The following is a 26,479-nucleotide window of genomic DNA, read 5'->3' as shown; positions in this document are numbered from 1 at the left end:
ACATCAGATATCATATCTCAACCCTAAAAAAGAAGCCGAAATGGACAACGCCCAAGGTCACACGAATCAAAAATTGTCTTATCGCTGAATCCCCAAACAGATTTAATTTCGAGTTTACCATCAGACACCAAAAAGTCTGTCAGAGTGATAATGTTTTAAAGGGAAACATCACACGTGTAAATTATTCTGTCCATCATCCTCCACTAATCTGAGACTCCGGTCAAGTGGAAAATTGGCCAAAGTAGGGTATCCCAGACGTCCCTCTCGACTACCACACTTTCAAGTTCGTCCTGGAGGATCTCGAGTCGTTCCCAGGCCTGATGGGATATCTAATAATGTTTCGGACTATCTGGAGCCTTAAGATAATAAACCAAGTATGTAGTTTATAATATAGGTTTGCTTGCATGTGTGAAGCAAACAAAAGCTTCATTTTACAGAAAGTATTCACACAAAGACCTTGTTGATTACGTCTGTGAGCAGAACCATATTTTACATCCACACCCAGTTTCTGGCTTTAGGAAAGAGAAGCACATTCATATGTATTGACAGGACACTGACACGTATCGAGTCACCTGTCAATACTGTCTGAATACTGAATGTGTCAAGTCATACGACAGGTGGCATTTCCCCTTTAACGCCTGCTCTCTTTGCATAATGCATAATCGTAGTCGTCCGTGAGCTGACTCACTCTTGTGGCGTGCAGTCTGTGTGCGCCTGCATCCTCACTCTGGTCACGTCACTGAGGTTACGACCGTATAACACCGCGTGGTTTCTGCCGTAGAAAGACACAACGCTGGGAGCGATGGAGGAGATCTCTGGCGTCTGACGGTAAAACACACACACAGATAATTATTTAGTACTGCCTACTGATGTTTTGAATTGGACTGAATGTGAATAACGTGAACTTCAGAGGGAAGCATGTGTGTGAGAGTCGAGGGTTCCGACTCACAGAAAACTTTATTCCTGACACCATCCTTTTGCAAACACTGTCCTGCAGGAGGAAGCAGGAGGAATAAATTCAGCAGGTTTACAGACATTCGCATGAATTAACAGCTAAGATAACAGTAGAAAACAGCTAGCATGGTAGAACAAACAACTTTAATTCTGTCTTATTTACATGTTGTATGTATGTGCAGAGATAAATACAAATAAATAATAATACAAATTAGGTAAAAGTTCAAAGTCAAAGTTTGTAAGAATGAAGCTATAAATATTTGGTATTCCTGACAAAGGAAGAAATGATGAGATTGGGATTTAAATCAAAGCAGAATCAACAAATTTTCTGTCTGATATTTGATCTACTTTTTGATAATTGCTGAGGTGCACAGCCACCAGGGTTTCAACATCAATTTCACTATAAAATAATGTCTCCAATGTGGTACAATACAGAGGAAGACTGGAACGTATGAACGTATGATAGATAGATAAAAATGGGCATAATTACATTTCTGTCTCCTTCATTAGCCCAGGAACACTTGTTTTTGCTCCAGCCGCATCCGGCCTCAATACACTGCCGACACCTAAAGAGAAATCAAACCTTACAAAACAGGCACCGAAATACCAAAATTACAGACAAGGTTTTTCTTTTCAGATAAACTAACTGGAAACTTACAACAAAGTATTAGGGCCATTTTGAAGAAAAACATTCAGAGATTTTAAGGATAATGTTACAAGAATGAAGTACAATTTTATGAGAAAAAAGGCATGACATTGTGAAAATAAATTAGTAATTTTAGGAGGAAAAGACAGTCGTAATATTGCGAGAATAACCAAAAAAAGTGTGTTTATTATTGAGAAACTACAAAACCCCTTTAAATATCACGCAGCTATTTTCCTTCTCTACAAGAGAGAATATCCTCCTTACTCCCTCTTGTGACAGGCTGATCTCCTGATATTCCTCCTCTGACACATACTGTAGCTTAAAATTGTGACTTCATTCTCAAGAGTAGATTTTTTCCCCCATTGAGTGGCTCTATTACTCCATCGTAGAAACTGATCATTTCTTCAGCACTTGCACGTTTTATCTTTTTCACCTATGATCGATATTAAACATGTGTTCGCAGTAAGTGTTTTGATTTGTGTAGAGCAGCGGTGGACTTACAGGACAGAGCTTGGCGGACCCCTGATGTCAGAGCAGTTGGTCAGCGTCAGTCGTTCCGATAACTGCATCGTCCCAATTCTAATTTTTACCAAGACTGCAGAGATAAACCAAACAATGAACATTACAGCAAAGAAAGTTCATCTCATCATAGTTTTCAGTGATGAAACAGTTGCATTGAAGAGGAAAGTTAGTCCAAAGAAAGACGGAGGTAATGTGGCAGTATCCTCGCACTGCTAGTTTCACTTTCACCATTATGAGACGCAGACTGAGATGCAGCTAGTAAATACCAGCTGAATGTTAGTAGTTGCCATTCACACACACAGCTATTCTATACCTAGGAATTTGCATGCATCTCATTCACATGTGATTATATTTATCAAAGATTACTAACCTTCTGCGGGAAGTGTGCCATTAGGGAGGATGCAGGTGCATTGTGGGAACAGCGGAGGAGGGCCACTGGTGCAGTGAAGTGCACTGGACCCTGCAGAAAACTCACAGGCGAAGTTAGACCGTGCCGTCTGGCCTGCGGTCAGGTGAGTCTGGACGTTCAGTGTGATCTGAGAGAGGTCGGGATGTGAGGGTTTAAAGGACAAACAAGCGACAGACACAACTGATGATAGTTCAAACTCTGTCCTTTATCTCTACCTGGTCAGTTGTCTCCTTAGTAACTCTGTGGGAAACCATTTTCTCTTGATAATCCTCAGGAATGGACAACCAGTCTGAATTTACACAGTCGTCTTCAAACATGCAACTAGGAAAAGAAATATATCTGAGAACTGACTTTACAATTGTTCGGAGCTGTTAACAGATTGATTAAAGATGCAGATGTTTCCTCACCTTTTTCCTGAGCCACACCAGACACAATATGGATCCTGTGCAGACCAACACTCCCTCACATCTCTGTACGTGCTGCATTTTGATACAGGAACACGCTTCATCTAGAACAAAACCCAACACTTAGCTACACTTGGATAAGTTGGGTCAGAATTATCAGTTCACCACATGTATGTTTTTACTTACCTGGTTTCTTACTGGCACGTACACATGGTTACGATCCACTGGATCCAGATGAATCTTGGGAAACACTTGGCGATCGTCATCAGCTCTGTAGAGCACCATGGGACAGGAGGTGTGATAGTCCTTATCCACAGCGAGCTGATGACAAGAGTACAGCTCTGGTTATGTTTGTAAGAAACTGAGCTGCTGTGTTGTTAAATATTTAAAAAAGGTAGAGATAATATCGGTGAATAAAAAGAAAAAAATGTCATGAACAAATAACATCAAACGACCTGATATGCTAAAATATTTTGATTTGTTGAAAAGGCTGAAAAAGGTCTTGAAACCACTTTCCTTCATTTTGGGGGGGATTCATTTAAGCTTTATTAAAATTAAACATTTAGAAAAATTGTATTGTTAAGAACTTTATTAAAAAAGTTATAGAATAAAACAATCAATTCAATAAATCTATTTTCTGTTCACCAGTAGATCTTGTTCAGCTTGTTCATTGATAAGGGAAAAAGTCTCTGGGTGCTCATGTGATCACAAATTTCATCACAAGATGACAAACACAATACTTCATGCATTACCGCCCTTTATGTCACTGTGAAGTAAACAGTGACCAGAACTCTGTTTTCTAGACCTTTGCTTGTTTGCTGACTGCGGTAGTTTAGATGTCTCGTGCCGATGAGCACATCTTTGTACAGTTTCTCACGTGTTAGCTCTTCAATAAATAGCATTTTTTAGGGACTATTTTCAGCTATGGAATAATACACATTTGATATGCCAGAGTGTGTATATATGTACATCAGCAAGACAGTGCAAGGGGGAAATAAAACCAAAGTAATGTTCATCAGAGTGAATTAACACTTGATGATTATTATTAATCTAAATCAGATAATTGTAGTTTGGTTTTTTAACCCTTTAATTCCGATTTGACAAACTTCTTTCTTTCTTAATTATTGCTGCTTTTGACCAATTGTTACACTTTAATCCAGTCCAGTTTGCTGTATAGACATGAATGGAAACATTATCAGCTGCTGCGATGAGTGGCTGTTGTGAAGCGGTGGACTGTGTGTAGTTCAGGACACGAGCTAATGACCGCCACCATTATGGTTGTTGAGGCAAACCTTGATCCACTCGTGCCTTTCAGTCCTAATGGAGGACGCTGGGTTTTCTGTAAGAGCTCACGCCATAGTAGAAAAACAAAATGCAGTGTGTCGAAATCTTCAAATCTTCGTGCTGGCTTTTCTGTCCCCTCGTCGTGTCCACATCGTGTGACTTGCACTACGTTGCCTCACTTAGCCATCAACTATACAGGATATGATGCAACTGTATGTTGCGTTGCTCAGGGTAAAAGGTTCAACAGAAATGTCATAGCGATGCCTGCCTCTCCGTTTGTGATGTTTATTTTGCGTTGAATAATTATAGCTCGACATCATTTAAGAAAATGGAAACAAACACGTTGTCCTTTCTCATCAATGTTGAAAATATTGTTACTTTGTTGATGTGCTGTGCTCCAGGTGACATCTATCGTTCCTCTGTCTGTCCTGGGAGAGGGATCCCGCTCAGTGCTTATTTCCCCCTTGGTTAAAATGGGTTTTATTTGGTACTTTTTCTTTTTCTTGCTGAGGGTTAAGAACAGAGAATGTCACACCCTAGAAGCCCCATTTGTGAATATGGGTTATACAAATAAAACTTGACTGACTGACTTAATTGATACAACAAAAACAGATGAAAGATATCAGTAGCACAGATTGAGATGATACACACCTTAATGAGCTGCCCATCTCCAGTCCCGATGAAGAAAACCACCCAGGTATTGTGCCTCACTGCCAGCACAGAGGTCATGTTGCTCTGCCTGAAGAGCACGGCTTTCGGCCTCAGTGTCTTCGGCTGACAAACACAAAACACATTGATCGTCACATCTGGAGCCAACAGAGCTCTAAAGGAGAGGTACTTGAAATAACATGTCATTACTCAAGGCTCAATACCAAGTCCTCAGGTAAAGACAGTCATGTTCATGTTTTAAGTCCAATGACTGAAGCTGTAAGTCCAGCTGAGAAATTGATAATATGATGAACTTAGTGTTGGATTTAACTTTTTTTATGAATCAAATTCATGTCACTTATTAGTAATACACTTTATTTCTTATATATTTTGCTCTTCAATAAGATCAACTCAGTACCTACCAGCTGGACTCTCAAAAAAACCACTGGCTGCCTACTTAGTTACTGGATAACCAATATATTGATTATGAATTATTTTGTTATCGAATCTATAAAAGCTTCATAAATGGACCCATTACCTCTGGGGCACTTGACCCCTTGTCACCGCCGCTGTAGAAGTCTGGATCTGGTATTTGGTCTCCGGTGAGATCAGGGCTGATGTCAAACACAAGCAGCTCGGTGTTGGTCCGTCCCACGTCCGCACTGAACACTCCGCTCCACAGCACCGGCTGCGCCCCCGGGATCACCGAGGAGGCCACGAGTCTGTGACCTTCGGCTTCAGAGACCCTGAGAGTCGCACCTCGCAGCGACTTGAGAGTATCAGACTTGCTGCCTTTACCCTTGAGCCAAATCAGACGGATTCTGTTGCTTTTATCGCCAGAGCGCACGTTGGAGAGCAGATACATGGTGGAACTGATCTGAAATCCATCCACAAACTCCACTTCGCCCGTGCTTTCGATCGATGGCGTGCCTTGTTCGCCACTGAGAGAAAATATGCCTCTCTTCTGGTTCTTCTCCGCGTTCTGGAGCTGGACAGTGTGTAAGCCAGATGTGCAGCTGGGCTTCTCCTTCTGGTCCTGACCTTGCTGTATCGCGGTCAGAATGTACGTGTCGTTCTTGGTTGGATTCTTCTCCACCTTCACCAAGACTGCGACGGACGCGCTGCTGCGATTCGGTGATCCCAGCTGGACGCTCTCACTGTACTGGAGGCTGGAGATGTCCATCAGCTTCAGAATCTCGCAGTGGCCACACTCTTCTTCGATCACCCCGCAGCTGATCAGAGTATCGCTCTCAACCAATGGCAACAACACGTTGATCCTGAAAGTTGCGTTCGACCAAGCCGTCTCAGAAACCCGCTGAAACTGCACCTCGTCCGGCCGCAGGACCCCGCCCTTCAGAACTCCTCTCTGGGGCACATTCTGGATCAGGGTCAGGTCGTGGCTCAGCTGGTACAGCCTATCCTTTGTAGCCACGTAAACCGTGTTGGTGGCCACGGCGTAGTGGTGGATATCTCCATTGAAAGTGAAGCTTCCATCCTGCCCCCGACACTGAGCCGCTTCTCCCCAGAGAATAAAAAGCAGACCAGGCAGCAAGATCATTTTAGAGCAGCGATGGCAGCTTTACTGGGAAAACCCTCACACACTGACGGCCTGCATGGCACCATACACTCCACCACACTGTCACTGGAGCCGTGCGTAAAAGCGCAGCGCCTCAGCAGAAAACAGAAGTGGTGAAAGTGGGAGGGGAGCGCGCATCGAAAACGAAAAGCAACTATCTTAGTGACATGATGACTTTGCATCATTATTGGATTAACTCAGCTAAATTGATCCCACTTTAATCGTGTTTAAAACCAGATCTACAGAGTTTCAGTCTGATATACCCAATGACGCGTGCGCTCCTGGGATGGTTCCTGACCACGACAGCCTCCGGCTGATATCCCCACAGGAACAAAGTCATGGCGGGGGGGGGGGAAGAACACCCCCCTGCCCCTCTGTAGCCCACTTCATAAGCTGCTACCACCACTGCTCACTGACCACACCAGAGCAGAATGAACCACAGAAGATGTCCACAAGAAACGACTGGATGACATGTCAGCTCTGCAAAGGTTTTTCCCCTTTGACATTCAAATAATCAATAAGATAAAATTATAAGCATGAGTCAATGGGAGTATACATTCATAGTTCCAGCTACTTTATCACTGCCATTACCGCTTAATCGTAAAAAATGACTTATAAACATTTAGCAACATTAAGTAGAGAATATTTTAAAGAGTCGTATACTGCCCTCTTGTGGTTGAACTGAAAGAGTTTGAATCCAAAGCCACTCCAGTTTGTGTGAATGAAGCCCATATTTCAGAATTAGTTTGTTCTTGTCACGGAGGCCCACATGTTTTCCTGATGTAGTTTAAAGTTTCCTTTTCAAATTGTTTTATTTATCATTTAGCCATTAAGAGGCGTCTAATATATGTTATTTTTGATAACTTTGTTATTTCGAACATAGGTTTCACTCTTTTTGTTGAGTTCTGTTCCAGATTTGCTGGGGTCAATGTCAGAAAGGCTTTCAATAGCACCAACACCTTTAAAAGTCACTAGTTAATATTGTTTGTTAAATCTGTAAAACATGGGTAAAAAAAGTTTGGTATTACAGGTTGTACGCTGACTATTTCTGGACCTATCTGAGCAACTATTTTTAGTCAGCCAGGAACCAACAGCGGCTCTCAGAAGGACGCTCCAAATAAAAATGTTATCAAACTTTTTAAAAATTAAAAGGGGGCCTCCTTGAGCAAAGACGCTGACGATGTAATTGCAATATTGCCAGTTTGATTCTGGTTCAGGGGGAATCAGTGATGATTAAAACTGATGGTGGCGTCTTAAGACCAACACTGAAAGAAAAACAGTTACTGATTTAAACCAAGCTGACAAAAAAATGTAATATCAATGCAGCGGAAAAGGTTCTCAATCAGTATTTCTACCACCATTGGATCCCTAGACTCAATTGAAAGCAGCAGGAAAATCCTTCAACATTACACTGTGTTATTGAACATACCTGGACACAATTATACAGAATCATAATCAAACCTTGATTCATGTTCACATTTTTATATAGATAGTGGCTCCTAAAGACATATACTGTCCAGGTTGATGCAGTTTAAATAAACGAGTTACCTTAATTGCTTAAATTCAGCGTCCGATGTGCTGTGAATTTCATGGATGAAAAAGTCACGTCTTCCGAGTGGTTTCTTTGGCCTTCAGGATGCAGGGATATCACTTTTTCTGAAATGACAACACAAGCAAATGCTGACCTTTCATGAATTGGTGCCATATGTGTGTACATGTGTGCGGAAAATATGCTATACCTCTATGGTGGATAGTGGGAAACCACGTGGATGTGAAACCAGTAAACTCTGGGTCTGAATAGTAGCGTATTTCAGTGGAGCAGCACAAGGGTTCAGACACAGTGCTGGTAAAAATCGCTTGTGTTTTCTCAGCTGCAGGTGCATCATAGGTGAGATTCTGCAGTAGTTGGTTTTGTATTGCCCCATACATCGACACATGATTCAAATATGCTCATACTAGTGAAAAATACAGTGTACAATGATTTATAATCCAGCCAGCTACTACACAAAAGACTAAGTTCTGTGTGATTCGAGACGGACCAGACTTAAAGGTGGAATTTGAATGCCGGGGCTTACAGACACTTGGATGACACCACAGGAGCAGCATGGAGGCATTTTAGGTTTGTTTTTTTTACGTTTAAAGAAGCGCTCACCATTTACTTCAAGTGTATTGGATTGGGCTGTTTACCCGTGAAACACTTCCCCCAACCCTCCATCAGCAAAGTGGTGAGTAGCTAATGAGTGAATTTTCATTTTTGGGGAGAACTATCCCTTTAAGGACAGAGGGTAGTTTGATTCAGGACCTTCCTGCTCGGAGCTTGTTTCCACTCTCAGTCGCTAGAGGTCGCTGTCTCCCTGGGTATAGACATGCAGCGGCATGCAGCAGCAGCCCGGTCAGAGGAGGCAGAGTGTCGGGATCTCCAGCTGCTCCGCTCCGTATATTTTCACTGACCCTTCGTTTCAGAGCTTCATTCATCCCAGTGAGAGCTGCTGCTCGGTCTCTGTCCTTCCATCCAGCTGCACACATCCCTCCTCCCATCCAGCGGTGCGCTGCGTCCACATCTGCATCTGGGAAGGTCAGACGCATCTTTTTTTTTTTTACTAATCGACGGACCTGACAACTTTTATTTTTGTAAATCCATCTCCAGATCAGCGTTGTATCATCGGGACATTGTTACTGCATCCAGCGGGCTCTGGTGAGTGGTTCTCCCGGTGTTTTCCATGTGAGGTGCTTCCCTCTGCGACACATGAGGGGTGGAGAAGAGGGAACCGGTGGTCAGGCCACAGGGTTTGATCGTCCCCTGACAGTGTGAAACCTTTAGGGCAGGAATAATCCGATTCCTCACATGGATAACCAGCAGAATGAGAAGTAAAATTATCATTCTTTTATGGGAATTTGAGTTTGTCCTCGGTGTTCCTGATATCTGTTATCTCGCTTGATATCAATTTGACGTTTCATTCTACAGTCACTGTTAAATTTGTTTGTTGAGAGAGGAGCAGCAGTGTCATTTAAAAAGTTGGATAAATATTTCCAGACTTTTGGGATATTGCATGCGAACCAGGAGATTAAGCATGTTTTTTTTCTAAATTTAAGAGAATCACAGTCGTGCATCATTTTTCGTGAATATGCAGTTTAATCTTTCTCTGCTGCTTGATGTCCCTCTTGGGTTTCGAGGATGTGATCAGCATTCACGAGCAGCTCTAAGTGTTGCATAATAGCCCACATCTCAATGGGACTTGATGCCAGTCAGCACATCCCACACGGCTGCTTGCCAGAGCGGGGTCCGGAGGGGTTGGGGGCTTTGAGGGGTCCTGGAGAAGGTTGTAGGTGGGACGGCGACAAAAATGAAGATTGTGTTTATACTGATAGACTTAAACATCCTCAATAATAAGAGGTTAAAGCAGCTGTCATGCACATATTAAAATAATGTGCCAATAGTGTAATGAATCAGAATAAGTCACAGTGGTGGAGAATTTCTATTTTGTGGAACTTTCAATGTTAACGTTCAAACATCGAATGTCGTGTTGTTTGGGTTTAAGGAGGGTTTTTATATGTCTTCCACCTCTAATGACTCATTGTTATTGCAGTTTTTGTGTGTGTGTGTGTGATTGCGTTTACTCCTTTCAAAACTAGAGAAAGACAAACGTTATCTCAGAGAGGAGACTGAGATAAAACATGATCAAACAGGGACAAACTGGTCCAAAGTCTAAATCAGTATGAGGGCTGTCTGACAGGGGCCTGTCACCACTGGCTGAAGTCACCAGCTGCAGGAGTATATACAGTAAAGACACTTTCTTTGCTTAGTTTATAAAATATTGTCTTAATATTTCAGGAGAATATCAGTATTGTAATACACTTCAGTAGGAGAGCTTTCTTTCCTTTCAGAGGCAGTACACAGTGCAGTCCACTGTATGTAGTTTGATGACAGCCCTGTGGTTTGCAGTCTTTCTATAGCCTGTGGCGCAGCGGGTCTCCTCCCATGGTTTGGAGCTCAGAGGTCTGCAATCTCCATCGACCACAGCACCACCACCCAGATTCATTTCTCAGGGTAAAAATGACACAAAAAAACAGCAGGGCACAGCGCGGCAGAAAATACACGTGCATTGTTTGACAATTTGGATGGAGTCCACTGTGCAGCAGAGGGCTGTGGGTTATAAAAAATATATATATTATGAAGTTACAGTAAAGTGTGGATTCTGAAAAGAGGGCATTGGGTCCATTGGTCTCATGCATTTCATGATCCCATCCTGTGATGCAGTACAATTCACTGTAATGTTAAAGACAGGAGCATGCTGAAGACTGTTTCAAGTTGAAGTCACAGTTAGTATCTGTTTGAAAAGCAGTAACAGAATAATGCAGTCTTGTCAAACTATTAATTGGTACAGGTGACACTTCATACTAGGGTGTTCATGATACAATTTTAGAGTTTGATATGATGCCAGTATAGAAAAAACTATGCTCAATACCCCAATAAAAAGAAAAAAACATTTCATAACATACAGTACTGTACAGGAAAAGTCACTGAACTCATACCAACATTATTAATACAATTCTTCTCATCTTCCCCACCTTGGAGGCCTACACATTCTCTATGTCATTGCTTGGTATTTTTTTCTGCGTTATTGACATTTAATACTTTAAGTACATCTTCCTAGCTTACTGACTTACTGTGTATGTGACGCAGTCTAGCAGGTTTGTTGCAGGAAGTGTAGTGAGTCTGTCGATGTGTGAGAGAAGAACCAGCACGTTGAAGCAGTCACACCGCAACGCTGTCAGCCGCAACGTGTAACAAGATACGCAGTATTGTTGTGTTGTGTCCCTTTATTGTGTTCGCCTTCTCGAAGATAAATAAAAAAGTCCCTGTTCTTGCAACGTTACTATGACTTCCTGTTACCAACGGAAACACTGAGAAGATTGAGGGAACAAAAGTTGTGCTTTGGTATAAAAGGATGTTTTAAACACGTGGTATCGAAATAGTATCAAAGTATCAGTACTTTGACGAACTTCATAAGAAGATTGATACTCCTGTCTGTTAAATATGAAGCCTGAAACCAGTTGGCTTAGCAAGATTGGAAGCAGGGGGACCAGCTAAGCCCAGCACAATGACTCACCATTCTACTCACCACATAACTAACCATTAAACCACAATGTGTTGTTTCTACACTGTGGTTTTTGTACTGATTAAACAAATGAGATGAAAATGTGTTAATTAGTCACAATCTAAGCCAACTGTCTTAGATTAGGTATGAATTTGTCATGGTTAAAGTTACATTAACCATAATCTCTATAAACAGATTCTGCATGCAACAGATTCTATATGAAGTTTGAGCAGGCTTTGGTTGCGCGCAGGTAAACATATTTTAAATGATCTACATTCATATGCCCATAGCTGTTAAGAGGAGCCCAAAATGTCACCTGGACCTAAAACACCTACAAAAGGTATCACTGTTTGTTTTTTGTGTTGAAAAAAGTTTGACTTGTGTGATAAAAGAAACTAGAAGGACTATAAACAATGTACACCGAACGGAAAATGGAGTCTTGGCCCGGACATCCGTGTCCTCCAGAGGCCAATTCATCATCAGACGATAGCTGGTGGGCTCTGTGATTGGAATGAATGGAAGCCAACGCCAATTCCTAATGACTATAGCTGAGCGAACATTTGTGACCACTGGAATAAGGACAAGTTGGAAAATGAGGACATTTCATTTCTGATAGCCCATTCAAAAGGTTGAGGTTAGGTTTAAAAGCATTTTGAAGTGACGGTTAAGGTTAGGTTTAGGCTCTGGGGAATACATTATGTCAGTGAGTTTTCTCGCAAAGCTAGAAGTACAAACGTGTGTGTGTGTGAGAAAGAGAGCGAGAGAGAGAGAGTGTGAGTCAGGCTGGTGGGTGGAGTGGGTGGAGGCCATAAATGGCAAAATGCAAAGAAGAATGACCGTGTCGGCAGGGAGACACTGCTGCGTGTTCCTCTGCCTCGTCTCTCACTGGTGTTTCCCTGCTGCTGCGTAGGAGAGCGAGGGATCACTGCAGCAGTGTGTCCGAGTCTGTGTGCATCTGCTTGTGCGAAAATGTGTGAGTTTGTAAAACGAATAGAGAGGCAGCAGGTACACGAATGTACAGGAAGACAGATGAATCAAATCAGTTGTAACAGTAAAGAGCCACATAATCTGTGCATGTGGGCTGCTACTGTCCTCTTCATTCAGTACAACACTGGTTATTGAAGGAGGACCATTTACATACTTTCAGCTTTTGGAAGCATTTCATGACTAATACTTTCGTCATATAATAGGAGGGGACGTGACCCTCCATCCCTCGTGGCGATTACGTGCTTTTTTCCAAACACCTCAAACTAAATTGGATGGACAGAACAAAACATTTTTGTTGTCGCGGTTACTTCCCTCACAGCAGTATCGCTGTGTGATTCATTGTTTTGATTGTGCTGTCTGCACGGTGGAAATGCATCCACAAGAGTAATGAAAGAAACAATAAAAATATTTAAATACGCTGACGGCTGCCATGATGTTGACGAGTGAGAGACACAGAGATGGATGATCCTAGCTCCACTAGAGCCACGCCGAGTGGCACACAGCCACACCATATATGGGTGTGTGTGTTGGTTCAAAAAGGGAAAGTTATCTTAAACCCCGAGTGTGTCTCTGCACTTGTATGGCTATACATTGAGAGGACCAGTTTGAGAGTTCAGGAAGCTGAGGACATTTTGTCCGGTCCAAGAAAGCTGGAAGTTTGCCGCCTCATAACTTTAACCAGTGTGAAGCTGGAGAACACGTTTCTGGCACTGACACACACCCATGCACATTTTTTAGCTTTTATTAAACTGGACACAGTGTGCTCAACTTGTGATCCGTTTCAGTTTTCTCCCATTTTTCTTGGACCATCTCATTTGAATCAACAGAGATAAACAGATTTTTTTGGTTGATTCACACAAAAGCAACGGCTGACAGATTTTTTCACAAACATGGCTGAATTCAGAAGTAACTCAGAAAGCTATATATTGGTTCTCATGATTGAAAAAAATGCCGTTGCCTGGAATCACTTATTTTGCCTCATCATTACATTACAATTCACAGGTTAACCATTCCTGTTGTCCTTCATTGGCGCTTGATCAAATACATTTTTGCCCATTTTATGTAGCTGTGTGATTTGTGCTTTCACAACTTTCTGCAGAAAAGACTTAACATGTTACATACTGGTGCATTACAGTATTTTAAGTAACACTGATAAGCCCAACAGGAACTGGAACTCTCAGAATAACATTCACACAGTAAGAACATCCTGTTGTGTTTCAGCCTGCCATTACAAGACCAATTTGCTTCTGCGAGAACAGACTCAGTCAAACAAAAAACAACATCACGCAGTGACAGAACATTGGGAACAGAAAACAACATGAAGTTATTTGTTCTTCTTTTAGGGAAACTAGTGCAGTGCCCATTCTAAATATAATTGTTTGGAAACGGCCATTTGCTTGGCCTGTGGTGATGCTGGTTGCAGCTTTCTTTCTGGAAAAGTAAAAGTGACCAGCGATCAACCGGATTCTGTTCTTTGCACCAATTTTATAGTCAATGCTTTGCATGAAATGAAACTCACTTTGCTTTATTACTGTTCACGTGTGAATTATACACATTGCATGTTGTTTATTTCAGAGGTTTGTTAACCAGTCGACACACTCTTAGACTCAAGTTCACAAAATTTCAAAATAAAAGCTCTGTAGTTTTGCTCGGTATAAAGTGTTGCAGCAACAAAACAAACACATGCTCTCACTTGGGTTTAGACCATTTTAATACTCTCTGATTGGCCTGAGAATCAGTCTGAATGGGAGGAGGCCCCACCTGCAAGTGTCAATGAACACAAGCTCACTGATTGGCTAGTTTTGATTTAACTGTCTAGCTGTTGCATGCCGAAACAACCACGCAGGTCGACTAGGTTTCACATGATGAAGCCTCGTGAGTTTTTATTAAATTTCAAATGAGTGACAACATGGTATGCGTCTGTCAGTATTTTCATTGTGACACTTCGCTGCAGCATAGTGCAACTCTTCGAGGAAAACAAGAACTTATCTTCAGCTGCAGCTTCTCAGCCGCAAACTGCACAGGTTCAAACTGTGAGCCTCTACTTAAACCGTTACAATAGTAATTCCACTGCATGAATGTTAATGTAAACACAAGACTCAGCTTTGTGTGTTTGGTTTTTTGTTATCAGTCACAGTGAGTGTATCCGAGGATTCTTCTGCAGTCACAAGATACTGATTTCAATGAGATTATCCTCATCCTCTGGTTAATTTCAGTTCAAACAGCAGCCAGGAGTGTCTTTGGGGCAGACATTTTGAATCAATTATTTTGATAAAATAACTGCGCAGTGGGTTATTTTCTTACCAAACAGACTTGTGATTGGTTGTTTAATCGGGCAGCAGTTCTGTTTTCTTTTTGAAGAAGCGATTTTAGCTCTGTGCAAGCTCTGCTCTACGCCTCCCCGCTCTCTCCCTCTTCTGCTCCATTTATCAACCTTTCGCATCTGTTGCACACCTGCGGGAAAAATCTAGGAGGTCAACAACTCCGAAAAACAGACTGATCCCACTGTCTCTGTGCTATACAAGCTGCACACTGTTTGAAACTGAGGCCATATTAAATTGTGGTCTTTGTATGCGTTATCTCCTGCAGATGGACAGACAGAAGCGTGTTAGGGCCGTCACCTTCAGCTAATTAAATCTGCAGCAGGAACGATACAGTGCTTGTCTCAATCTGCAGTGAGAATATAAGGAATATGCTGCTTAAAGTGCTGCACAACTGCAAATGACTAACACAGTGCAAGTGCTTTTGTAAGGGACATCGGAAAATCGTTTTCTCCTATTTGAAATAGTCATACTAGTGGGACTAAACTCCTGAAGATAATTTACTTAACTGGCTGTCACTGAAGTTTGCCTCATTCTGCTGATGCTGTCTTCAGCAAAAACAATGTAGTTATTGTGCTCCAGTCTCTTTTATAGATGAAGCCATGCTCTGCCACGACTGTACTGGCGTCAGTCATTATCCAAACTGCAAAAACTGCATGTGCCCAGCTCCACTAAGACAGAACGATATCATCTCTTACCCAGGAACATGTCCCTGTCACACTTTCTATCCAAACTTATTTCGTTGAAATCACATTTTTGCGCTATTCGTGTACAACCACATATATGTTAAGTTAGAAACATGATGCTGTTTGAGTGACATTTCCTGTCAACATCACAAGAAAACATGTTTTATCAACAAACAGGTTCAGAGAATGCAGTTCATTTATATCCCTCCTCTAACTAGCGATACCAGCATCAGAAATGTTTCCGTTACTGCAGAAATTGCCAGGTTGGGCAATGGCATTTACGTGTATGTGAATCTATATATTGATCCTATATCACATCTTTAAAGTATATTAGTTTCACTCAGATAAAATAGCAATTTTCTTTTCATAGAAATCCCTTCTTCGCCGCTCCAAAATAGCCACTGGAACGTGCTGTTTTTGGAGCGGCAAAGAAGAAGTGATTTCCGGTAGTGTAGTGTTAGCCAGAGCAAGCTAAAATGTCTGCAATTTCACAATATTTCCCACTGGAAATTCCCTCAAGAAAAATGGCGACGTATACCATATGCAAGACTTCTGTTTCGAGGGGCGGCACTAGTATTGCCGATCAAAACACTGGCAATCTCATAAAGCATTTGAAGAACTATCACACAATGGAGCACAAGGACTTCACCAAGGCGAAGGGTAAAAGGGACTAACTGCAGCAGCACCTGGAAACCGCATTCAAACAATACGATAACTTCGATTAAAACAGCCCCCCGAGGCAAGTTTTTATGCATTGGTATCGGGTCGGTACTCGACATCAGCCAATATGCAAAATCCAGGTATCAGAATTTGTATTGGGAAGGGACAAATTATGAAAAAGCAAATAGGACTATCTCTACCAATTATAACCAGTCATGAAATAGTCATTATCCACTTGAGGTAACTGAAGTATGATATTGTATTTAAAAGGTTATTTAAGTGTTTATAGAACCTGGTTGGAAAGATCATGGCCTTGATTAAAAATACAGATAAGGTCAACTTTGACTTAAATGAACATTTACCAGGAAATCCCTGTATGACGCACAAATCAACAAACAACAAACTTGTCCTATTTGTTTCCTCAGACACTCCTGGACGGATGGCTGACATCGGAGCTCACTGATTGGCTCGCCGAGCTTTGCTGATCGCAGCTGCCGTGATGGCCAAAAGCCCGGAGGTGAAGCTGGCCATGTTCGGGAGAGCGGGGGTGGGAAAGTCAGGTAAACAGCTGTGTGTTTGTGTTTATTTGCGTGCATGTGAGTTCTTACAAAAGCATCTCTCAAAATTCATAGTTTATTTCTCTCTGCATTTGGTCTGAGGGCAGCTCTGTGTGTCTCAGGATGACCTCTGCTTTCTAATGTTTTCCTCAGTCACCCTGTCGGCCTTTCTCACAATGTTTGCGTTGTCCATGGTACAGTAGGAGGTTGTTTTTGGTCTGGCTTAAATACCTTCACTCCCACAGATAAGTCTGTCAAGTCATTACCATTGGGTTGCAGCATTCCTCTGTAAGAAGCGGCAATAGCTCGGCCTCAGCTGGCGCCCCGCATGTTTTTTTCTCCAGTAGCTAAGACAATAACACAGACCATATGTTTCCTGCCAGCTGCAAATCAAGACGTATTGCTTCTGTGTTGCAATCAGCTGTTCGAAAAACATGCTTCGGGAGCTCTTCCATGTTGAAGGAGGCCATTAAAATGCCTGAGGAGGTCAACTCAAGGACTATTCTGCAAAGTATAATGACTGAGGAGTTACCTTAGGCTGAAAGGCGAGTGGCGGTCTGACGTGGAACTCTGAAACCTTGTTTGTGGAAAACCACTCAGTTTTTACAGTGACTTCCCTGTTCTGTAGCCAGCCTCATGTTCTCATTTGAAATGACAGAAATGGTTGATTAGGTTATTGGTCAGGCTTCAGGCACTGTCACTGCTAATTTCTTTGGAACCTCTGTGATGATAATTGAATAAGAAAACTCACGTTTTCATTTCCAATCTGATACAACCGCAGTCAAACCATGACTCAAAACAATCGCAGCTAGTGATATTTAGCTAAATATAATAGCAGATAACCAGTTGTGAGTTCACAACATTACACTTTCGGTACAGGTTTAAAGTCAGGGGCCGATAAATCTACATTGGTCGTCTCTGCATGCTATACTCCACTGTTCAGTTACACAGCTTTCCTAAAATAACCTTAGGGGGAAAAGTCAATATTCCGCCTGTTATCTGACAGCGGGTTGTATCCTCCAAGGTATTTCTCTGATCAGATATCTGCTTTCTGCCTTGTGTGATAACACCTTTCATCGAAGCAACACAAGTGTCTAAATCCAGAATTTCCACAGACTGTGCACTTGCTTGCCACAGCTGACTTGATGTTTGACCAGAGAAGAAAAGCAGAATATAGTCTGTATTGGATTTAATAACTGGTTTCACCCAAGGCAAAAAAATACTGTATTTTATCATTCAGTGGACGGCAGACATCTGTGCTATGATCAAAGTACCTTTGAAGACATAGCCTGCTGACAAAAGGCTAAAAGCCTGCAGCCAAGCTACCAGCTCTGTGAGGCTGTGCTAAGATAGAGGTGCTTTAAGCAAAACTATGGCACCAATATGCTCACAGTGACATTATTAACATGCTGACGTAAATGTTCACCAACTTATCAGACATTTCAATCAAAACCACAGCCGCAGGGATGTTCCAACAGGGTAGGTCCCCAAGCAGAGAAGGGCCCCCCAGGGAATGGCTGATTACGAAAGTTCTCAGCAACAATTTTGTGAGAAACCTAGTAAATTATATAATCGGCCATGTACAGAGGACCACAACCATCATGGTTGGAAACCTCCTAACGATTCCCCATGCCACTAGTGTCTGCCAAGTTTAAAAAAAAAGATTTTTTTGGAGTGGGTAGGTGGGTTGGGCGGGCAAGGGGGCTATTGCACTTAAACATTACTACTTTACTATTATTTATGTGTATATCTTTATAGTTCGATACTATGGTCCTGCACAGCTGTAAGCCTCACGGTGGTGCTAGAAGAAAAGTCAGGCGATCAAAATTTAGTAAGATCTAACCCTGGAGACCATGAATATCTGTACAAAATTTCAGCGCAGCCTGGTAAGTTTTTGCTGAGATACACGATCAGTTGACTGATGCTGGATCTCTAGACCATGCCACTTGTATGGCACAAATGAAAAAAATCTACTATTCCCTGAAGGTTTGTATTGGGAACGCTCTGTCACTGAGGTCATAAATGGGGCTATGGCTGATGGAGTGTCCTACTTAAAACAGATTTCCAGACAGTTCAATCGTGTTTTTGTCTCCTGACCTGATGCCTGGGCTTAAGTCAGCAGTGTGGAAGAACAGAGAAAATTAGTCTTAAGTCAAATGAGGGTGTCAGAAGTCTAATTTCCATCCTGCTTTTTGTCTAGTCCTCATAATGAACTCATTGCTTACTTGCTGGAAAACCCTTCAACACTGACTACAGCCTAACATTGGATTTTCCCGTGGACAATTGATTCAAGCAGTTTAGCAGATTTTCCTGATACTATCCTGTCACCTGAATGTCTCCTGTTGTTCTCTATGATGCACACAGCACTAGAGTAGTCATTGTTTCCACTTCTGAAGCTACATGTTGCCTCAGTGAACAATGAACGGCTCTCATCTAAATATAGCTCTTTGGTGGAAGCCCACAGATTCTAATAATCGTATTTCTTCACAAGGGCAAACATCTGGACTTGGGCTGTAAATTAGATTCCCACTTAATGTCCAATATAACAGGAAGGAAAAACTAAACACTGATGTTATACACATTTGACATGTTTTAAAAGCTTCTGGTGTGTTGGAGGGAGACTCGTTTGCGGTAAATAAAACTATATTATCTGTCCATTTTAGGTAAAGAGGTTTTAAGTGTTTAACATTAAAGTTTAACCTCCCAGAACAACATTTTTTACTGCTCTTTCTGTTTTCACAATGTTATTGTATTGACCAATAAGAGTAAGAGACTAGAGGCCATGCTAGCAACTGAAAATGCTAAAATGTAGCAGATATATTATTTCCCATATTCACCATCTTATTGTACCTATATGCCTTTTTTTTTTACAGATTACACTCATGGATATATTATATTTATATATACCTGCAGATACTTCAACCGAAGTATGAGGCAAACAAATCTTTGCAGATAAAAAATTTAGAGTCATTAGATTTATCTTCTGGGCACTCTGATTGTAGGTGGTAATTTTTCTTTATTAATACAACTCAAAATTCCCATATATTTGGTAAAATATGTCACTAAAAGCCCTAATTTGCAATCTCATGGTGGTGCTGGAGGAAAAAGTCGGGATTACCAAAGTCATCCTCTGGGACCATGAATATCTGTAATTTCAAGGAATTCATCTGATAGTTGTCTGAACAAAAGTGGTGGACTGATTTCCTGACTAATATTGCAATTCAGTTAGCCATGTCACTAGCCTGACTAGTCATTTAAATCAACATCACCTGTTACCATTCAGTTAACTGAAATTTTGCGTGATGGAGCTTCTCTGTTCACAGCTTCAGACTTTAAGTGCTTGGACAATATTTATGTTCTAAATCCACCAATTTTCCCATCTTTATTTTGGATAGCGGTACTTGTGCATATGGGTAAGTGATGTGACGTGAATGGTACTTGTTTTAGTTGGAGTTCAGTGTATTTGCGCTTAAATAGTGATCATTCACATCCAGAGGCTGTTATGTTCCCACTGCTGGCTGGGGGAAAACAAAAAGAGTAGCAGCAGAGCCACTGGGTGTCTTGGCGGCTTTGAGGGTTAACCGGGCTCTTTGTGATGGTCTGACCTGGACTCCTGCAGAGCGATCCAGCGCTCACAAAGAGCAGAGTGTATTAAGTTGAGTGTGGCTGCTCTGGCACTTGGAAGCCTTTGGTTTATTGACTCAGCTGAGGAGAAACTGGGGTTCAGGAAATAAGATAAATTTGTCCAATTACTGTATCTCCAACTTGGACTCTGCTAAACACACGTCTACACAAGCGCACACACACACACACACACACACACACACACACACACACACACACACACACACACACACACACACACACACACACACACACACACACACACACACACACACACACACACACACACAATGGATTTATATCATGAATTAAAGAACTCGCTGGCAAAGTTTCTCTGTAGTTTTGTCAGTTAGGTAAAAAAAAAAGTACATTCACTGTCATTAAAGCTGCACAGATTACCACACTGAAAGAAAATGGTTTGGCTTGAAGTGACAACCAAACAGAGAATAATAGGCCAACTCTGCAGCTCATAGCTCAGCCCTATGAAACGTTCTAGCTTCCCTTCAGCTGATTGCTTTGGTTTTATGGCCTGCATCTTTACTGGTGTGCTTCATTTGCAGCAGGCATCTATCTTAGAAGCCCTTCACCTCCTCTCAACCAACCAGCAGTCTGCTAGCTAATGAACATAACAGAGCATCAAGCAGCTTCAGAACCAGATTGCTGGAGAACAGCAATATAATGGCATTCAGTAGAGAACATACCTCCAGCAAGGTTAAACAGTCCCCTTGATTTCAATCAAGCTGCAATTTAGTGCAAGTTTCAGTAACATTGGTTCAGTAGTTTTTTCTAAATGCTAGTCACGATCCTACTTTTATCCAATATATCAATAAAATCTGGCTGTTTATTCTGTGAAAACACTGGCACACAAAGACATTTACATACAGTGTGCTTTGGAAAAAAGGGGTTGGAAAACGTTTTATCCTGTCGCACCACCAATGTCCCACCTTACCTCAGCCAGAGAACAGAACAATTAGAAAGGAGGCGGCCAACATGTGTCTGGGTCAGGGTTACCAATACAACTGTTAACCTGCACTTCCAAAAGTGGGAAGGGACAATGAATCAGTCTCATGCACAGGGTGGTCTGGAACATGATGTAAACAGGCAGGCTAGACGAATCCACAACAAATCAATGCTGCTGGACAAACAGACAGCTATGTCCGACTGAGAGCTGACACTGAAAATCCGCAAATCCATGTTTTTACGAGTTTTGTGACAAGGTGCTGACTGTTACTGTGAGGAAACATATTGAATGACAAAGTGAAGATCTTTTTTCTTTTCACCATAAGAGCAATAACGGATGACGTATCACCACTTGGATCGGCCTTTTTCCCCTGTCCGTCACATCAAAAGGTTCTGGTCTCATCTAATGCTTTGCTGAAGGGGATAACAAATTACACCAACTTTACCTCCATGCTCTTTATTTACATGTTTCTGTTGATGAATCACTGTTATGTCATGGCAGCTATAAAAGGAACAGGAAATTAATCAATATAAAAATGGCTTAGATTTTACACTACAGCATGTGAGGTAACATTCCAGTGAGGTTAAGTATTCTCTCGTTTAGCTTTTTTTATCATTTGCAATACAACTGACATTTACAACCAGCAACTAGCACTCTGCCCTACCTTCTCTGCCCACCACCATATCTTACAGACATATCTGTATAACAGATACAACTCTCATGTATTGTAACGCCCTATTTCACAATGTTAAAGAAAATGAAAAAAATTCCTGGATGCGCTCATTTATTTGGATCCGCTCCGAAATTGAGTGGGTAACAAATAAAAAACAATGACAAAAACACAACCTCCCTGTTGGAAAAAGAAGAACCACTCTGCAGAAACAACAAAAACAACAATGTAGAGAAATGGCCTCTACTGAGCTGACCTTGAAAATGCCTGCCAAAACCACCCCCCTCATTTACATGAAAAACACAGATAATCTAGGATGGCTATACATCTAGGATGGGTTAGGTTTTAGCAAGCCTGTCATTTAGTTAGAGGTGTAATGTTGTAATATTGTCGATGGTATAAACTGTGTTGTATCGGGGATCTCTAATTCCTTTTAATGTACATAAAAACAGTCAATGTAGAGGACAATGTAACGAGATAGCAGCAGGTCTCTAAATGGTTTTGACAGCATTACTTTGTGAGCTCATGATAATAGCTCTGAAATTGGCTTCCTGCTGAAACATGGCACAGCCAACCTCTCACACTCAAATCACTTTTGCAGTGATCATGCTGCTCCCAAAATCAACTTTGTGTGATGTCTGCAGCAGGAAATTAAAGTCCTGGAAAGTAATCAAATAAATGACGGGCTTTCACATCCATCAGGCTTTTCTGTGCATAGCTGCCCGCTCTGCACCAATGAGCAATTAACAGGATGTAGAGACACTGGGACAGTGGCTCATCCTGCTGCTGGAAGTTTCCAGACACATCTTTGGCCTTTGACAGCCGAGAGAGCCCACAGCTGTGAAGCTGGCTGCCTGTTTTGCCTTCCCAGATTAAATTCTGTCATGCCAGACAATGTGAGCAGCTGTAAGGTATGATTTGTTGACTACATTAAGCTGCGGTGCAAACGCTCTTATCAGCGTGTCAGAGGTATGTTTTACTCTTTTAGATAAGAGATCTGAAAAGGTTTTTAAGTGGCTTTAAGAACGACTGGAGTGATGTGTTCAGTGAGGGGTGTGTCTACTGTACAGAACATTTAGCGACTTTTATGAGCTAATGTGTGTTACATAAGACTTAAACTACCAAACTAAGCTAAGACTTCATTATTTTAAATTGTTCTTGTTTGCTCGCTTTGAGCTGAGAGTTCAGAGCTTTTTGCTGCAGTGTGGGTGAAAAAGTCAAATAAGGCCTTGGCAGCAGCACAACCAGGACCAGGTGTGTACTATATTAACATCAGATTGTGAAACTGAATAGGATTTCTGTGTGGGGGATGAGTGATGCTGTTGATGAGGGAGTGTGATGGAAAAGAACTGAAATTCCCAAATAAAAAAAAGCCCACTTTTATTTAATGCTGTGGGAAGCTTTGGATGTGCGTGTGTTATCTTTGCCAGAGACAGATTAAGAAAAATGATTTGATGAAATACTTTCAGGACGGAATGGGAAAGACATGAACCCACAGAGGTTATTTATTCAAAAAGTTATATAATAAGAAAATCAGTGGTCTTCACGAGTGACTGAAATGTATTTTAACTGGGTATAATTCAAAAATCTGGCACAAGGAAAAAAAGAACCGAGAAGGTTGTCGCAGGGTGTTTTTTCCCAAACTCCTCAAAAGTAAAAAAAAAAAACACAGGCCAAGTCTGGAATAAAAGGATGGTGTGTTTTATTTTTCGGCCTCCGAGTTCCTCAATAACTCATAGTTTTCAGAACAATTCATATGACTGACTCTCCAGCGCCAAGTGTGCACCCTAGGTTGCTACTAAAACAGTGACGTGAGAACGGATAATGGTGAAGTTTATTGCCTGTTAAGTGAGAACGGGAAGGAGTGAGAGAAAAGCATTCGATTGTTGTGTGTTTGCATCTATGAGTGTGAGTCTGTTTGTATCCGCTCCCGTCACAGACGTCAACTTGCTATCAGAGGTTTATAGCCTTAGTGGTTTTAGAGAGAACAAAAAAAATAACCCTAATCCTTGATTTCTTTTTACGTTAGGGGAGTAAACTGCATCCATCAATAATTCTGTCAAGTAATCACAGACTTTTCTAAATTCTTTGTAAGTGTAAGCATGATGTGTCAACCTTAACAGCGACAAACTGATGATTAAGCATTGTCCTTCTATTTGATCGAATTGCGTTAATCACAGAAATCTCTCATTCTGTTCAAAGGCGAGATACAACCTGACAGACTTGAGATGAAGGAAAAGGAACTGAGTGCGTCAATGTAACACACTACGTGTGTCAGATAATCAGCTGTGTCACCCATCTCTGTTCTTTCAGTAATTGACTCATCTGCATAATATGGACATGGGAATGATCAAGTAACTGTATTTTATGTACAAACAACTAAAAATGTATGTCATTATAAAAACTGAAGACTTCTTCTCACAGGAATATATTTGGGAGGTGGGGTGTCAAAAGAAGTGTTTAAAAGAATTTGTAAAACCGTGGTACAAAGAATTTCCTCAGAAACATATTTGAAAATGACTTCTCATTCTAATCATCATCAAACAGTTGCAGAGTCTGTCTCTCTAGCTGGCAACAGTAAGAAATATCAGCAACTCAGAAATCACCAGGAACTGTTTCCGGAAGTGGAGACATGTTGTCCAAACCTTTATATACAGTCTATACCCATAGCTATATGTAGACTTTTTGGATGCAGGTAGTCCATCTGTTCCTGCACCCTAAAAGCTCTGAGGCTTCATTAAACTGTCAGAGAAGCTGAAATTCCTCATTGTGCCAACACTCTGTTTGTCCCTCTCCATCCTCCTCCACTTCCACATATAATGAACACATTACCCGCTGCCTGGAGCTTCCCCTTGTCCTCAGAGAGGCACAAGGTGAGTCTCTTGTCATTCACCTGATCTGTTGAGCTCTCTGAAGGCCGATCGACCTGCTTCAGTGTCAGACCTCCTCCTGTGTTTCTATTCAACGGCACTCCTTCGCAATGCACACTCAAAAGGTTGAACAAATATTGTTTTTTGCCAGAAAGGATATTTCTGGAGTAACGTTCCTGGCAGCCAATGTTCTGTGCCTCTTCTCAGTTTAATATGAGCAAACCAATTAATCAGCCGCCTCTTGAAACACACGCGTATGAAGTGGTGGACCCATAAAGGGAAATGATTATGTCACATTAAGGTGGGATTCTTTAATGTTAATGCCTTTTTCTTCAGCTGAATTATTTTTAGAGCCCACCTCCAACTCTCCCAGCCTCCACATATTGTTCATTCTCCACTTTTGGTACCTGACGTCCGTCACTGTCCTCGACTGGCGTGAGTCATCGCTGTTATTTCCCTCCTTGCTTTAAACCTTACTCTCTTGAGATTAGCAGTGCTTTTAAAATTTCATGAGGGATCCATTAAGTATTTTCTTCTATTGCTTCGGAAGCTGCTTATCGGCTGAGGTTCTGGCTCATTAATATTCAGTGATATTTGATTTATTAACAAGTGACATCTGCTTTCTTTTTTTAATTATCTAGTTTTAATTTCAAACTTTATTCTGCAAGTCTTTGGGGCTTAATAAAAGGAGACTTAGATTCTCAGTCCATAACTACCTTCTGGCATCAGTGAGAGAAGGCAGTCTAAGAAAAGTCAAACTAAGATCTATCTTGGCTGGTCAAATGCCATGTGTGCTGTATTATATGCAGCTTTGATGCCACCACACGTTGCTGCCAAATCGACACAATAGTGAATGTGTGCCCCCTCAAAAATGCACCTACACATCTGGGCGACAGCAGCTTGAGAGACACTGTTCCAATTGTGGTGGTTAGTTGTGCGGGTTATACAGGATTCAAAGCAAGTTCAAAGCAAGTTAAGAGTGTTAAAGGAATACGTGGAACAAGAAATAGTCTGGCACATAAGACTGATAATACTGCAACTTACTTTCACAGTTAAGTTTTTGCATTGATCAATTAAATACATAAGATACAGATGTTAATAAATGTGTTTTAGACATCCTGGTGAGGGATTTTGAGTTCTTTCCAGAGTCGGGCTAGCATTTCTCACCTGCTTCCAGTGTTTATGCTAAGCTAAGCTTACTGGTATATGGTTACCTGCATTTACCAAACAGAGGGTGGTACAGATCTTCTTACCAAATTAAAAGATGAGCATTTCCCAGTATGCCGATCAACTGCCTTAAAGAAAGACTCAAGATTCTGCTGCTTCTCAGTTATATGCATCAAGCAAAGCTACTTCCACTGTGAACGTTCACCTGACAGTCACGTGACAGAAAATACACTTAACACAGTAACTGATTTAGGACTGCCCCTAATAATCGACCAAATGTCAGTTGATGAAAAGAGTCTTGATCAAGTTGTGATTGGTTGGTCGGTCGCAGGGGAAAAAACATTCACAAGACAATTCAAGAGACTATTGGATGGTTATCACACAATATGTGTGGAAATCCTGAGAGTGGGATCATTTTGAGAGAGTAAAGGACA

General features: G+C 41.5%; 2 protein-coding genes across 3 annotated transcripts in view; one reads left to right on the top strand and one right to left on the bottom strand.

Annotated features, from left to right (window-relative positions):
• Positions 1-6,518, bottom strand: part of plxnc1 (plexin C1) — a 38,287-nt gene extending 31,769 nt beyond the window's left edge. The window contains exons 1-10 of the mRNA XM_047338666.1: positions 5,406-6,518; positions 4,871-4,993; positions 3,122-3,256; positions 2,939-3,039; positions 2,747-2,852; positions 2,493-2,658; positions 2,102-2,195; positions 1,445-1,520; positions 950-991; positions 689-822 (exon numbers count right to left, since the gene is read on the bottom strand). Of these exons, the coding sequence (XP_047194622.1) occupies positions 689-822; positions 950-991; positions 1,445-1,520; positions 2,102-2,195; positions 2,493-2,658; positions 2,747-2,852; positions 2,939-3,039; positions 3,122-3,256; positions 4,871-4,993; positions 5,406-6,425 (1,997 nt within the window). The 5' untranslated portion in view covers positions 6,426-6,518. The remainder of the gene's footprint in view (positions 1-688; positions 823-949; positions 992-1,444; positions 1,521-2,101; positions 2,196-2,492; positions 2,659-2,746; positions 2,853-2,938; positions 3,040-3,121; positions 3,257-4,870; positions 4,994-5,405) is intronic.
• Positions 6,519-8,803: 2,285 nt separating this feature from the next.
• Positions 8,804-26,479, top strand: part of rerg (RAS-like, estrogen-regulated, growth inhibitor) — a 35,923-nt gene continuing 18,247 nt past the window's right edge. Inside the window, exons 1-2 of one of the 2 annotated variants that reach the window (XM_035147034.1) lie at positions 8,804-9,018; positions 16,622-16,756. In XM_035147034.1, the coding sequence (XP_035002925.1) occupies positions 16,696-16,756 (61 nt within the window). In that variant the 5' untranslated portion in view covers positions 8,804-9,018; positions 16,622-16,695. Of the gene's footprint in view, positions 9,139-16,621; positions 16,757-26,479 lie in introns of both variants that reach the window. The other variant, XM_035147033.1, reaches the window with a different exon arrangement.

Source organism: Hippoglossus stenolepis, chromosome 22 (assembly GCF_022539355.2).
Source record: "Hippoglossus stenolepis isolate QCI-W04-F060 chromosome 22, HSTE1.2, whole genome shotgun sequence".
Taxonomy (NCBI): domain Eukaryota; kingdom Metazoa; phylum Chordata; class Actinopteri; order Pleuronectiformes; family Pleuronectidae; genus Hippoglossus; species Hippoglossus stenolepis.
This window is presented reverse-complemented; position numbering and strand designations above follow the sequence as displayed.